Here is a 15,413-nt window from a genome sequence, read left to right on the forward strand (position 1 = left end):
TGTGCAGTTATAGCTTGACATGCACGAAGCCAGTTGGTCCCATCAACTGCAAAAAGAAGAAGTTTAGAATAGAGATGTGAGTGAGCAAGCGTGCACGTTTGTTGTTACAGTTGAGCACAGCTTGTCCTCATGAACGTGGTACATTTCCAGGCGCTAATAATAATTCATTACTGACTTGAAATATCTCTCACACATAAACTAGAGGCATTTTGGCACTGTCACTTCTCACATGACACACACTTGTTTACCTTCTTAAAAGCAGGGTTACACCTGAGTCAGTCAGACTTGTTTGTGCTAACTCAGAGACAACAGGCGCTGCACATAGGCCAGAGGCCCGCTGTACGCATGTGCACACACACTAGTGGGAAATTCCCAGCAAAAATTCCACTCTAGCAGTCCTCTGTGTGCACATTCCTGCGTTTTTCATAACATCTTGCTGCTGAAATGAAAGTCGAATTTACAGTTGTGGAGCAGTTTTGAAGATCCAGCTTACCCTCAAGCTAGCAATAAATCTTCCTAGTCTGAGGATATTGCATGTAAACTTATATCCCTGTTAAATTTCCTGGATGCAGTTCATTTTGGGAATGTGGGGGAGCATGAAAGAACAGGCAGAGGAGACGAGGAGGAGGCAGAGACCAAAGGGTTTAAAAGAAAAGGAATTTTTTAGGTGCTAAAAGCTATTGGCAATTAATTAAATGGATTCATCTCTAAATAAAGTTTAGATTTTGCCAGAAACAAAAAATAGCATCATGACTAAACATCATATACAGTCATATCAGTTGTCTGATTTTTGGGAACAGTTTTCTCATTCCAAATTCCCCTAGCATTCCCCGCAATGATTTCACCACTGACTGTAGTTATTTATTTCTAGTCCTGTTTGACTATCTAACATAACCAAATAAGATCGATGAGAACATGTTTTCCATCTGTGGACAATGTGGACACTCAATTAATGAATGCATAAGTGTGTGAAAGGGGGATTTTTAAAGGCGTATACAGTAGTGTGCAGAAAATGAGTCACGCTCTTTGGTGACATGGATCTTTCACAGTCTCCCTCCTGGTGTGCCACAAGTGTGTCCATCAAAGTAGCGGTCTTGATCCAAGATTGCCCAATATTTGGAAATACAACAGTATCATTGTTCTTGTTGGTTTTTGAAATAGTGGTTCGATGCATCACTTTCATCATGTGATGGTCCAAAGCGCAGTTGGTTTGGCCGCCACTGCAAGGTACAGTTGGCATTGCTGTAATGCAGCAGGGTGTTTCCTCTCTTCTTAAGCCATCAGGAGATTACTGACTTCTCTCTGTTATTACTGAAGCCACTAGAAACTACTGGCCTCCAAAATTACTCTACAGATGGGTTTTCCAGGTTTTGTATCGCCCATCCGTCTGTACACTGAAAATTGCTCCAGTTTCTAATTGTATCGTTTTACTTTATTTTGGTTGATGAGAGATGTTTCTTATAATGGTGTTTATTATTTTTCAAAAATAGCCATTAAAGCTGCGCTAATCAGTATTTTTATACAATGGAAACTGATCATGGTTACAGTGATAAACCGCTTGGATATGGATCAGAAAGCTTAGAACAGAATCATTCTTATACAAATGCTGTTTAAACAATTTGCTTCATTACTTTATATTCATATAATAAATATACAAATGTCAATTAGATGATAATCTGCATGAGAAATAAAGAAAAAGAAAAAAAAATGGTTATAATAATCATCTGCCTATAGTGATCAATTTGAAACGGACAGATGTGATCACTATAAGCAGTTTGCACTGTATTAACAAAGACTCAAATGACTACAGGTCATGTGAATGAGGCTGCTCATGGTGACAAACCCACAAATAAAAAGGCCTGTACATCTTGTTAATAATAATGTGTTTGTTTCCTGTTGCCTCTATTTTCAAACATTAACAGTTACGCAATTTGGAACAGGCGAGAGGCTAATGCTAGCTAACGCCCTAGAAGAAACTACAGTAGAAGAATATAGGACACATTCATTGTAGTAATATTGGCAAAAAGCAGATTTGATATATGAAATCAGTCTTTAATTACTGTTGTAGTTGTTTAAAAGAGAAACACTGGGCTACTGGTAAAATGCTGCTCTGTCTGTTAGCAAATATTAGCTTGCATTAGCAATTTCTAGCTAGCTACAGTTCTTCAGGTTACAACATTAGCAGTGCTACTGAGCTGGCAGCCCCTTGTCAGCTGGAAAGTAAGCCTGTTTCTATTATTGTTAGAGCAGTTAGGAACAGTAGAGTAAGATTTGGGGCTCCATTGCACTATGCCATGATTAGTGATTAGTGGGTGAACAAAGTAGGATTTAACAGCTAAAAGAGCCAAATATTTCCCTCAGGAGCCAGACAAACCAGAGCTAAAAGTAGAATGAATACTGAACTTACTGTACATTCGTCAAGTGGTCAGACACATGACTACAAATGAATGGTAATGTCACTGTGTGTCTGTTGGAGGTGTAAAAAGGCGACACCATAACACCAAGTTGTACCAAACCACATTTGACATATCAACTTCATAAGGTGATAATTCCAGTGCTGTGCTTGCAGCTTGTAACAGAAAAAACCATACTGCTATAAATGAGTAACCTTTTGTGTGTTCAGCATAACTTAAACATGTCTATATGGTGTACTAAAAGTTAACTGTTTAATTAATCAAAATAGAATTGTAGCAGATAAATTAGTGCTCTTTGGATATTTTTAGCTTTATGCATCGGAGTAGCTTTTTTGTTTTCTGGTTTGAGGTCAACAAAGTGAAAGATACCGTTTCAAAGCTTCAGGGCAAGGGATAAGGTTGCGCTCGCTGTCACTTGGTGGGTAAAAACTCGCATGTCTGGTTTTCATACTGCTATCAAATGATGGGCATTAAAGGTACGCATAATGAGATAGCTCGGCATGAGGCATAATTTACCCAAGAGGATGATACAGTGAGCAGGGTATGAGGCATGGCTGACAAAGCTCACCAGTAGAACCTGATAGTTAAGGCCTGTCTGAATACGCCTGGTCTGCAGCAAGAGACGCTCAGCGAAGTTCTCAGCCTCAAAAGACAGAGGGAGACTACGAAAAAGAAGAAGAGGTTTTGGGTTTCCTGCTGCCCTGTGGCACGGCAGAGTGAGACATGTTTACTTCCTCGAGTGGTTACTCAAGAGAACGTGAAGCCAAGGTTGTTTTTGTTGTTCGAATCCCCCATTTAAATTTTTCTTCTGTTCAAGTTCAATCTGCATGTGTTTATTATGCTTTAAAGTGCTGGAATTCCGTTTTATTTCTATGCATTGAGATCCATTTCTAATTTCGCAATGTGGATATAACAAGCCTATTCTAACTAGAGAGTGTAATCAATTTTAATCCATCCTACAGGAGAGCTTTGTGGTTAAATGCAGGAATACGAGGAAGTATGTGGGAGTAAGCTGGCTGTCTAAAACAGCTATTGATCTCATTCACCACTCTGACATCCAGCCATGTGGCTTTCTTTGCATATTTATACAGTATTTTTATCTACATTACAAGCTGTACAAAGAACGTTCAGCGTCTGCGAATATAATTTGTGTTGTGTTGTGTCTATCTTGGGGCTTTTATGTGCAGGTTATTTATGGCTTTTTTCATGAGACATTTATAGTAGGTTATGTGGGATAAAACCACGGATATCCCCCCTTCCATGCTGGCTCTATTGTTACCGCAGACACCTGTTCTTAAATGGTTCACTCAGACAGACTAGCCGATGAGGTCCCAGTCAGCTCTTACTCACCATTCATACAGTCAACACATAGACTCAGTTTTACTGGAAAAAAGGAGAGATGACAGAATGGTGAGATGGGTTCGAAACTGGGTCAAGATCGGGACATTGTCATCACTGCCCTTTAGAGTCACTGATCTTTACAATACAGTTCTAACCGCCATCATGATAACTTTATACCTTGCACAAAAAAAGAAACCTTTGGAACTATCGAAACCTTTGAGAAACAGAAAAAGCAAGAGGTGCACATGATAAAGTATGTAACTTTCCATACAACTCTGCATCTGTGTCTGACAAATAACAGAAAAAGCCACATGTCAAAGCATACGGCGTAATTGCACAACCATCGTGACTTCTGCTACTGGCAGACTGCTTGCGTTCAGCCCTTGCCTTTGGCTCTGTTTTAAGTAAACTGCAAAGTCAATACACCACATGACTATCAAAGTTAAATGTTCAATTTTCCAGCTGAAACTCATCTAAATCAAAGGCTGTGGTATGGATATTGCGACCCACTTTACAAGCATTATAATGCATCAACCACATTACATAAACACTTCTAAAGTTACCTCACACTGTTCAAGAATCACAAACTGGGCCCGGTCACGCGGCCTTCAACACCAGTGTTGCCAATGGTCATTATGTATTTTAAAGTACTGCTCCACAGCAGTAGATAATACTTGGTACTGGTTTAAATAGTGGAAGTCCAGTATTTCAGCTTTAAACAATGTAACATACAGTATGTAAGATATTAAAATATTAAAGGGGCACTACGACAATTTTACACATGCAGTTTAGTTTACTCTACTCGTCACGAGGAGCATTACTCAGCCTGTGAAAACAAATGCATGATGTCTTCTGTGGAACTGAAGGGAGCTATTATAAAGTAGTAGGTTTGTTTTGTTTTTTTAGAAAATAACCCCAATGATGTCATCGGGTTATCTTAATTTGGGTTTGAGGTTTAAAATTTTTTGCTAACTTGGTAAGCCAGCATTGCAAACTGAATGTGTGGGCTTTGAAAGAAGTAGGCAATGAGGTTTTTATGAAAGATGATACTGAGTTGCATTATAGGAAATGTAGGATCCAGCATTTTTGGAGTTTAACTTAAAAGTTCGGACATATATCGGCCTCTGCTGCCTCGAGTTAAACTATTCTTTTTTTAATCTGTTTCCAAACCTTATTAAAAAGCAATACTAAGATATTGGTTATGTTACCTGATTTATATCTATCAAGGATACAAATTAGCCTATGTTGTCTGGTCTTGTGAGATACAAACAAAAAACACACACAGTAGCCTAACAGTTTGAAAAAAAGAAACTGTACGGTGGTTGTATGTGTCTGTCAAAAGTATCATTAAAAAAGCAATACTAAATTGCTGGCATACTCATTTTCTATTATCAGTTTTACCCCTGATTCAACATGCAATGTAATGCCTGCTGCAGAATAAAGTGAGGTATGAAGGACGAATCTGATAATGATTTCTATTAATTTTCTTATTACTTCCTTCTTTCCGACACAAATTTCAACATCAGTGTGATTTATAAAATCCAGCTCTGAACTTGCACGTGCCTTTTTAATCTGTGGTGTTAAAAGTAAGTGCTGAGTTTGTCTTTCCATTAGTAGTAAATTTTGTTTTCCCCATTCTCAAGTCTCAGTAGGTCTTAGCACATCCAATATTTAGCTAGAAGATAGTCAAAGCAGCACTGAAGGGAATTTGTTCATAAAAGCAGTGATATTACTTTAACAATGGTGGAATACAGTCAAGATATGCTATAAATATAGACTAACAGCAAGATCCCTGGCAAGTCGTTCAGTAAATAAAACGTGTATTAAAGTAGATTTGACACAGCTGGCATCTGATCAACTCATCGAAGCACGGGATAGAGAGGAACTGCTGGAGCAATACACATCTAGTGGAAAACAATACAAGCCTGGGTTTTCCAGATTGTGTGTCAATAGTCTTTTTTAAACACGTGAAGTGAGGATAGTTTGCTCACAAATCAGACACCAAGAATTTACGACGTTAGATCAGGAGATCAGAGATGGTTGCTGTTCTTGTTTTTTTTCCAATAATATAAACCAGGTATGATTTAATTTAAAAAGTCTGGTATCTGTTCTGTGCTGCAGTGTGTAAAAGCGTATCTATCTTATTGCTTGTTAAACTGTGTAAAGTACCCTGGTGATTTTGTTTTGAGAAAGAAGCATATACTCAGTGCGGTTTCACGCAAACATGACATGGTTCTATTTCATGTTAATTCTAAGAAATTTCCAAACAAGTGCGACACAGCAATTTTGCAACACACCTGGAGGTAATTGTGCAAGTATTTGCGTGTTTGCAACATGTCAAACCACTACATAATTTACAAGGAACAACATACAAATTCTAAAGAAGATGTGTGTGGTAAAAGGAAGCGAACACACAACATTGTTATCACTGACACGCTCACTTGAGCTATATCACTTTTAGTTCACTTTAGATAAGCTGTTGCTGCTTGCAGATTTGCAGATTCTTAGAAACTGTGTGTTTGGTGTGTGATGGAAACATATAATGAATATTTTGTGTTTGGGAGGAAAATTAGATTGTCTACTTTATATTTTTATGTTTTTAGATTTACATTGTGGCAGAAGAGTGCAGATACTACATCTAAAATACAGTTTCAGAGAGATGTATTTGGGAAATTTTCAAATACTTTTATAGAATATCCAAGGTTATGGAAAGTAAAGTAAAAATGAGTCAAACTTCTAAATGTCTCATTTTACGTTATGAGAGTTTTCAGAGAAAGGCCTCATCATAGCAATGTTCCCTTATTGCCTAAGACCTAAACTTCTGTACTTGGAAAACGTTAGACAGACTGTGGCTTAGCAACATGAAAATGCATTTTCATAGATGCTGGAGATCCCCCCGCACTCAAGAATTCAGTCCCACGCCTCTTCTAACAAGCGCGGGGGTGGGGGTCTTTTTTGCTTTAGATGCAGCGTGTAAATGCTGTGTGAATACAGTATGAATGAGCCATGCTTTCACAGGGTAAGAACAAAACCAGGAGGGGAGAAAGAGAAAGAACAGAGGTGGGGAAGAAAAGAGGAAAGGGGGAGGAAAGTGTGAGGTATCAGTTTGGAAGGGCATCAACGTGGGTGGGGGGGGGGGGGGGGTTGCTGTTTCGGTTGTGAAATATAAAAACAAAGGGGGTGAAGATGCTCTTCTGCAACATAACTTAGAAGTATTTTATGCTTTTTCTTTTGATAAAATATATATTTGATAGATTCACATGTTATAAAAATGAATGTCTCCAATTAAACTGCTCATTTCATACCATTAATGTAAGATGTATTTGTTTTCTAATGAGATATTAAAATTCTTATTATTTCAGAGTTGCAAGATACATGTTGGAAACTCTTCTATTTGTCCTTCAGCAGCTTTCAGTGTGAAAGAACTCTGTGGTTGTGTAGGAGTGGACAAACTTTTTTTGCAATACTGGATTTTGCATTCATTTTTCGATTGATGATGAATTGCTCATTGTATACATGGTGCGTGTCATATCTCCGAAAACGCAATACTGTGCTTGAAATATGAAAATGTGTGTTTTCCAGCACTCCCATATGTGTCAGATGAAGACTATGCCGTTTTTTAAATTATGATTATGACATGGCAACAGAAGACGGGGACTTTTTACTACGAAAGCCAATCAGAATATTTTCATAAGATGATTCCTGCTGGCATCTCAAACCTGATTCTGCTGATCACTGATTACAACACCACACCGGGTGCTTGTATGAGTCATTATCTAAACATGTTAGTAACCTATAAAGCGGAAGCTAACATCCTCTATTCAGCTGAATTAGTTACCTGGTACTGAGGGGAAAATCCCTCATGACACATGCACGTTTGCAGGCATTTTTTTTTTTTTTTTTTTTTTTCAGGAACAAGGAAATGGGAATTGAGAGCTTACCAAGTGATCTGACAGTGATTTTGTTCCACGAATTGAAAGAGCAAAAAGCTACTCATGTTCCATTTTTAAAATGGCATTATTTTCCCATGGCTTGTTATCTGATGAGGAAAAGTAAACCTGTGGTGTCATAAGAGAAACCGCTAAAGTTTATCTGATGGTTTTCACACACAGTAGTTAGTACAGAGTTCCAATTTTGACTTCTCAGTTTGGGTTATACAGAAATTGTGTCCATAGCAGGCAAACGGATGCTCCTAACACAACACTTTTAATGACAAAAACAGGAACCAGGGAGGATATTACACAGACAATTTAATATACAGTGTTTACCAAATGTATATTTATATATAACCCCTTTTCCTTGATTATTGATGTAGATGGTGCATTAACTCATGTCTATGTTAACATATTCATCTATGTGTGTGTAGCAAGTATATACACCAGATGCAAGAACACCTGCACAATAGACCATACATTTGATGCAATATAATACAGTAGCTCCGGCAACTCCTGTGTAGTTTTTGAGGCAGTAGTTATTGGTGGTTTTCTATTGAATTGCATTTATATTGTGAGGTGTTCCCTGAAAAAAAGGAACGTGAACACCATATTGTGTAATCCAATGCAACATTAATTCACCAGCTTCCTGACACAGTTGGGGCCAATGGTGAATTTTTACATAATGTGATAAAAAAAAAAGTAGTGTTCACAGCGCACTGCATGGCATGTTATAAATGCAAATAATACCGTTGTGCTATTCTTTACACCTGTCAGCGATGACACAAAATGATGATGATAAGAAAGTGTCCAAATCTCGTGTACTGCTCTCTATTGAGTAAATACTGAGCGTTTATTATATAGGAAGTAGTGAATGAATGCAGGAGGGAGTGATTTGGGACACAGCCAGGGAATTCTTACAGGAGACATTTTGACATGTCACAGTAGAAGAAGCACAGGTGTAGATAATAAAATTAATGATGGCTGAAATCCATTTAGCTGTTTCAGTTTCAGGGTCCTGGTGTTGTAGATTCTGGTGCACTGGTACACTGTCATGATGTGCTGAGACACTTGAATAGAACAGAGCAATTGTTGGTTGGTAACACCTGTGCTTCTCCTACTATGCCAAGTCAAAATGTGTGCTGTGAAAATTATTATTAAATATAATTATTAACTAGAGATATTATATAAAGAGATTTATTACACCTGTGCAGCTATTACTTACTTACTTAGGCCTTAGGCCATCAACAAAGGCCCTCCATCCTCTCCAGTCTTGTGCCATTCGATCAAGTTGTTGCCATGACAGCCCCTCAACTTTAATTTCCTGTTCTGTGCTTCTTCTCCAGGTGTTTACCCTGCCTAAGAGCCAGAACGTGGCCTCTGATCCTCAGGCAAGGCCCTCTTGGCTGTTCCACAGTCCAGACTAAAGGTGACTATAAGAAATTGCTTTTTTCTTTTAAATCCCTTCTAAAAAAAAACACTTTTATGTGAATCACTATACACAGATGTTTGGAAGTTTTGGGGCCACTGAGCGGTCTTTGTGTTTTTTGTAAATTCGTGGTCTATTTTTAATTGTTTGTTTGTTTGTTTTTATCTCTCGTATGACCCTTTATTCCTATTTTTATTAATACTGTTATTGTTTCATCCCTTTTTTTTATTTAATTGTAATTTTACATCACGATCTCCCTGGGTTTTATTGTATGCAAAGCACTTTGTAAACATTGTTTTAGGAAAAGTGCTATACAATTAAAGTTTATTATTTTTATATTGCCATGGAAACGAAGCAGGCCTCTCGTTCACACCGGATGGAGTTCCTATTCCCGCAGTTCAACGTCCGGGTGGAAATACTGTGCATGAAGTGAAATCTGCTTGCTAAATTCGTTTGGACGAACTTCACCTTGTAAAAATGTCCCGAGGCTCAAGTGCAGGGTTTGATCGACACATTACCATCTTCTCTCCTGAAGGAAGACTCTATCAAGTCGGTCAGTACGGAGGTTTTGTTCAGACAAACAGCCGGCTCGCAGGATGACTAGCTAAGCTAAATGCTCTGTCATGGTTCGCTTAGCTTGGCGTCTAGCTGATGAATAATAACCCGCCAAAGCGAAAGTAGTATTATATAAAACCACGAAAGAGTCGTTTGGGATGTCGGAGTTGTTATTTTATATATACTTTGCTGATGCTACAAAGAATAAAACAGCGCGAATCAAACTGGCAAGCTAGCTTATAGGCTAGCTAGCATTGTTAGCATTGCAGTCAACCAAGCTGATTCATTGCTCTACTGTTGAGTCCATTGTTACGGTTTAGGAAAGTTAGTTTAATGTGTTTTATTGATTAAACTGTCTGTATATTGACATCATTTTATAGCAATGATAACAGTGTCATAGTATTCTTAAGATACGTACGGCAAGCGGTAAATTGGATTAAAGGGAAAATCCACCCAAAAAAACATAGTAATCAGACATGTTGCATTTATATTTCACACTTAAGTTTTAGTTTGTCACTTTGAACCATTCAGTTCTTAAGCTGAACTTGACATGAATAGGATTTGTTGATGTAATCAAAGACTAATCCTGAAGGTGCTCCACAGACAATAAACAATAGAAACATTGCTGTTTAATCTATTGCAGGGACATTTACTGATTAATAGTCATGCACTCTGCACATAACACTCATTTGCATCTAACATGTCAAACAGAAGTTATTTATTAGTTAGTTGTACCCACAGAATCATGCAATAGTTCAATGTCAGTAGGCTAATCAGATGTCACAGGATTTGCTGAGGCAGCTGCTGTCTGTGTTTGTACATACTGACTGTACTCTCAGTTCTAAAGAACATAGTGTATCTGTTGAAGGGATGCTTTTTCTTGCCAAATGAATATAAATAGACACACTCTTGTCTCCCACTTGCAGAATATGCTTTCAAGGCCATAAACCAAGGTGGACTCACATCAGTAGCAGTCAGAGGGAAGGACTGTGCAGTTGTTGTAACACAGAAAAAAGTACCGGTGAGTTGATATCAAGTCTTTGTTTTCATACTGCGGTGAAAGTGAGAGATCTAAACTCACGCGGAGGTGAATATAAGGTGCATCCTCCTGCACCGATGACACTTGCTCCTCTTTCCCCACATGCAGCAACACCTACGTCCCATTATTATACATTTTTATTGTGGGAAGATATGACTGTAGTAGTTACTGACTACTGCACTGCAATGTATAAAATGCATTGCAGTGCATCTTAATCACATTAATTCAGGTAGATAGTGTTTAAATAAGTTGATTATTTATTTGGCCTGTAAATTGGTTGATGATAAGTGATCATTTAAATTGTTTACTTGGTCTAGCCAGTAGTTAAAATACTTGTAGTGTCAGTTTACAATGGATAAACATTTTACATAAACCAAGCAACAGTAATTATTTTTACGATTAAACCCATGTTATTGCTTTATGGGTGTGTTATTGTTATTCCAAATCCAAAAATGCACTTTTGTATATGTTGGAGTTAAAATTGCATTTTTAAAAGTTCCTCTCTTTTTTTTCTCCTTGAAACAGGACAAGCTTCTGGATGCTGCCACAGTGACCCACCTTTTCAGAATAACAGATAATATTGGATGCGTAATGTCTGGGATGACAGGTAAAAAAATAAAAAGAACGAATGTGGTCTTACAAAAACATATCCAGGAATCCAGAAATACAATTGATCTTTGTTAATTTTGAATGTAAAACATAGTGCACCAGCACTGTTAATAGAGGGTGCATAATGAGCAGCTTGTTTTCATTTTCTTCACAGTTTTCTCTTTTCAGTACACGAGAACAACAATTTGGAGGAAAACTGGTCTAAACCAAACTACACCTTTAGAATTGGTCAATTTGAAAGTGATGAACCATACTGTTCTCCTCAGTCACAGCATATAGTCTAGCAGATGGTTCCTCTTTCCATACACCTGTCAATTTTACCATAAGAACAGTGCTATCTGTGGATATCATGTACAGTAAACACTAGATGAAAAAATGAATGTACCAGTATGACAATAATTGATGCTTTGAAACAAATAGCCACCTCCTCGTCTTCAACACGCTCCCATCTCTCCCACAGCTGACAGCAGGTCCCAAGTTCAGCGAGCTCGCTACGAGGCAGCCAACTGGCAGTACAAGTACGGTTACGAGATTCCAGTGGACATGCTGTGTAAGAGAATTGCTGATATTTCACAAGTCTACACGCAGAATGCTGAGATGCGACCACTTGGCTGCTGTAAGTATAGATTTATTGATTCTAATCCATCTTCAGGGGATCTCATTCTTCACCTGATACACGTCATTGAAATTCACACTGCCTAATGACAAAATATGAACTTTTTTTTTTCGTTTTACATTTAAAATATTTACAATTCAGTGTGTTATGATAGTCCTGAGATATTTAGAGATCTTTAAAGTCTTTGTCTTTTCACGTTAGACAAATCCATCGGTGTTCAAGAGCAGCCAATCTTCAATATCTCCTCCTTAGGTTGTCAGAACATATACTAAAAAAAGATAAAAGATTCAGCAACAGATTTGTTAGCGTCAGAGCTTAGTGAATCATTTTCTTTTCCAAATAATTTTCACGCTCTAATTTTCACTCTCACATACAGCAAAACACACCCACTGAGCCTGAAAGGATCTGCATTTAATCAGGTTTATTATAGCCGATAACGAGCTATTCAAATATTCCTGGATCATCTCGGGACATCTCTACTAAGCACAAACACTAAAGTAAAATGTCAATGTCATTGTCCTCTCCACTAACCCCGTCACCTGCAGGTATGATAGTGATTGGCATAGACGAGGAGCACGGCCCCCAGGTGTACAAATGCGACCCGGCAGGCTACTACTGTGGCTTCAAGGCCACCGCCGCCGGAGTGAAGCAGACAGAAGCCACCAGCTTCCTGGAGAAGAAAGTGAAAAAGAAACTGGATTGGACTTTCGAACAAACTGTTGAGGTATAAAATCTCTAGCAGAACCTGCATGTTGCTGACGTAGCACAGGTTTGATAAGGAAGAAACACGAATGTGAAAATAACCTCAGTGAGTTGCAGTGGCTTCTAATCAGAGTCAAGATCTTTATTGTCATTACCCTGGCATAACGAAATTGCTATTGCGTCATCCTCGAACGGTAAATTTGTGTTTAAGACTTTACACATATTAACCTCACCCATTTTTATAAATAGATAAGACAGAAATATAAAAATATACTTGCCATAAATGAGAAAATCATTATTATCCGGTAAAATGAAAATAATGCACCTGATGTTATCTCCCTCCTACCCTACCTCCCCTTTTTTCCTCTCCTTTTTCTCCCCTTCAGACGGCAATCTCTTGTCTTTCAACTGTTCTTTCCATTGACTTCAAACCCTCTGAGCTGGAGGTGGGCGTTGTAACAACGCAGGACGCCAAGTTCAGGTAAATGTATGATAATTTGGTAAACACCAATTTAGTTGGAATTGCCATTGTAAAATGAGAACAGCAGGTCGTTGTGTCACTTTAATTACTATGAGTCAGTTACTGCTGCTCACATTCAGCGTGGTGTTTGTTTGATTTCTCAAAGGAAACACTTAGCAAACATTCAGACCCTGAACAACCAGTGAGGTGTCAATGACACTGATTTGGTTTCACTCTGATATTTCATACTGTATGTTAAAGTACGTAGTTCTCAGGTATGAGAATCATTGTCCATCTCTATGTCTCCGTTCTCCAGGATTCTGACAGAGACCGAAGTGGACACCCACCTGATGTCCTTGGCAGAGCGGGACTGAGCGAGCAGAGACTTGTCACCCGTTGGATCAAGTTAGAGCATGATGGGATATGCAGTTCCCAGATGGAGACTGGTGTTATCTTTGTTTGCTGTACATTTACCCCCCACTGTTTCATTCAACAATAATAAAAAAAAAAGTTTTTGGAGTAAAATAGCAATTGTTCTTGATGTCTTTTTCCTCTTTTACGGTGATGATTATGATCAATTTTGCAAGCAAGCTGTCAGAACTTTCACAGTTTAGTCAGTTTTATATATTATGTACATGAATATAGCTTTTTAACTGGCAGCTGTGTAACTTAATGCGTCCTGTCTCATCAGCTCTGTTTTCATCTGTCAAATTTAGAAGCAGGGGAGAATGTTTATGGGAACTTGAGCGGTGCAGAGCTCTACCTCTGAGCTTCCTGTTGTGGCTCTCTATTGCACTAAAGTCAAATGACTTACAGAGGAGTCGTGGAGAATTTATTTTACTACACTGTGATGTAGACCTGACTTGACCTCATTTTCTCAACATTTTGGCTTTTTTTTTTTTTACGCACATGTAGCATGTCAGAAATAGATTCACTTTACCGGATGTATCATACAACATAAGTAGTTTCTCTTTGCAAAGGGGAAATTTGCTCCCCCTGACAGATAAGAATAGTTTTCACAAAGTCGACATAAGGGTTCTAGTGCGTAGTGAGGAAACAATCGCTAAGCATTTAAGTCAGTGACCCTGTCCAGCTCAGCATTAAGAGGATTTGTCATCAACATATGATCAGAAATTATGTTCATGTCATCTGCTGTTTATTTTCAGTAGATCACTTTCCATCTGTGTCATCACATCATCTCTTGCCCCCTCCCCTCCCCCCTCCCCCCTTATTTCCCTCTATGTGTTTTTGTAGCTATTATAGAAACACAAATGCTGCTAAAAATGTCATGTTTTCTTACCCTAAATGTAGGAATAATCTGTGGGACTTTCTGCTTATGTAGATAAATGTTTTAAGTCTGAGTCTTTTACAAAATTTCCCCTGTCCTTAAGAAGGAACAACTTGCTTTTTGTTCCCTTGGAAAGAGCAGATCACCTGAGCAAAAGAAGTATCTGAGACTTTGTCCTCAGAAGCAAATGAGTTCTCAGAAAATCCCCCTGGAGTCCTGTACAGGTCTATAGCCCAGTAAATGTTTACAGCCCCGAGGACAATTACGGGCAAAGTAAGTACAGTACATACCACTATTAGACTTAATCACTCAAGGACATTTTCTAAGTACCAGTTAAGTGTTGGCTCCTGTTTAACTTCATAATCGGAAACAGTTGCCGGTTATTTCAGGTAATTCCTTTCTTAAAAAAAAATCCTGACTTTTGTACACTCATCAGTCAGCTGACAGGGAAATCTTGTACTTCCCAGACTCTGGCAACGTTTCCTGCTTATTATGACACAGCAATGACACTAATCTGTTTCTGGAAGATATTCCCATCTTGGTAATATACATTTCCTCCTTAAAAAAAAAAATTTCCTTGGTATTTCTACCCAGCGCCTTGCTGCCAAAGTGTTAAGCTGTAGTTCCAGGGTAGGGTGGAATTTTTAGTACAGTATGTTCCTCTTATGCCGCCCAGGGACTTTCAACAAAGTGACTCAGAGACCCAGTGACCTCGCCCCAACAAGGAAATCCCAGAGTGTTCCAAAGGGGCTGAGTGTGATCATTTCACGTCTGTGTATCTTTCACAAGTCTGGGTGATGACTCTCTGTCGTCGTCATTTTGTGTAAGTGAGAGATGATGTTTTTACTGAGTGAAAAGGACACGAGTCAATGCTTACATAAAAGGAAACTCATGCTGAGTGGAGGAAACACACCAGTCAAAGGTTTTTTTTTATATTGATAAACATCTTTTTATTCTCAACATCTTTTTTGTTAATAGTGTTTAAATTCACACAATATATTTACAAGTACAAAAATAATATCTCTGTA

The 15,413-nt window shown here is 38.3% G+C and overlaps 1 protein-coding gene across 1 annotated transcript; it reads left to right on the top strand.

The window, feature by feature from the left end:
• Window positions 1-9,482: 9,482 nt before the first annotated feature.
• Window positions 9,483-13,624, top strand: LOC137169370 (proteasome subunit alpha type-6). The gene is made up of 7 exons (XM_067572496.1): window positions 9,483-9,669; window positions 10,598-10,692; window positions 11,236-11,317; window positions 11,780-11,935; window positions 12,481-12,659; window positions 13,024-13,118; window positions 13,414-13,624. The coding sequence occupies exons 1-7, from the start codon at window positions 9,594-9,596 to the stop codon at window positions 13,469-13,471; spliced, it is 741 nt and encodes a 246-aa protein (XP_067428597.1). The 5' UTR covers window positions 9,483-9,593; the 3' UTR covers window positions 13,472-13,624.
• Window positions 13,625-15,413: the final 1,789 nt, after the last annotated feature.

Source organism: Thunnus thynnus, chromosome 18, assembly GCF_963924715.1.
Source record: "Thunnus thynnus chromosome 18, fThuThy2.1, whole genome shotgun sequence".
In the NCBI taxonomy this organism is placed as follows: Eukaryota; Metazoa; Chordata; class Actinopteri; order Scombriformes; family Scombridae; genus Thunnus; species Thunnus thynnus.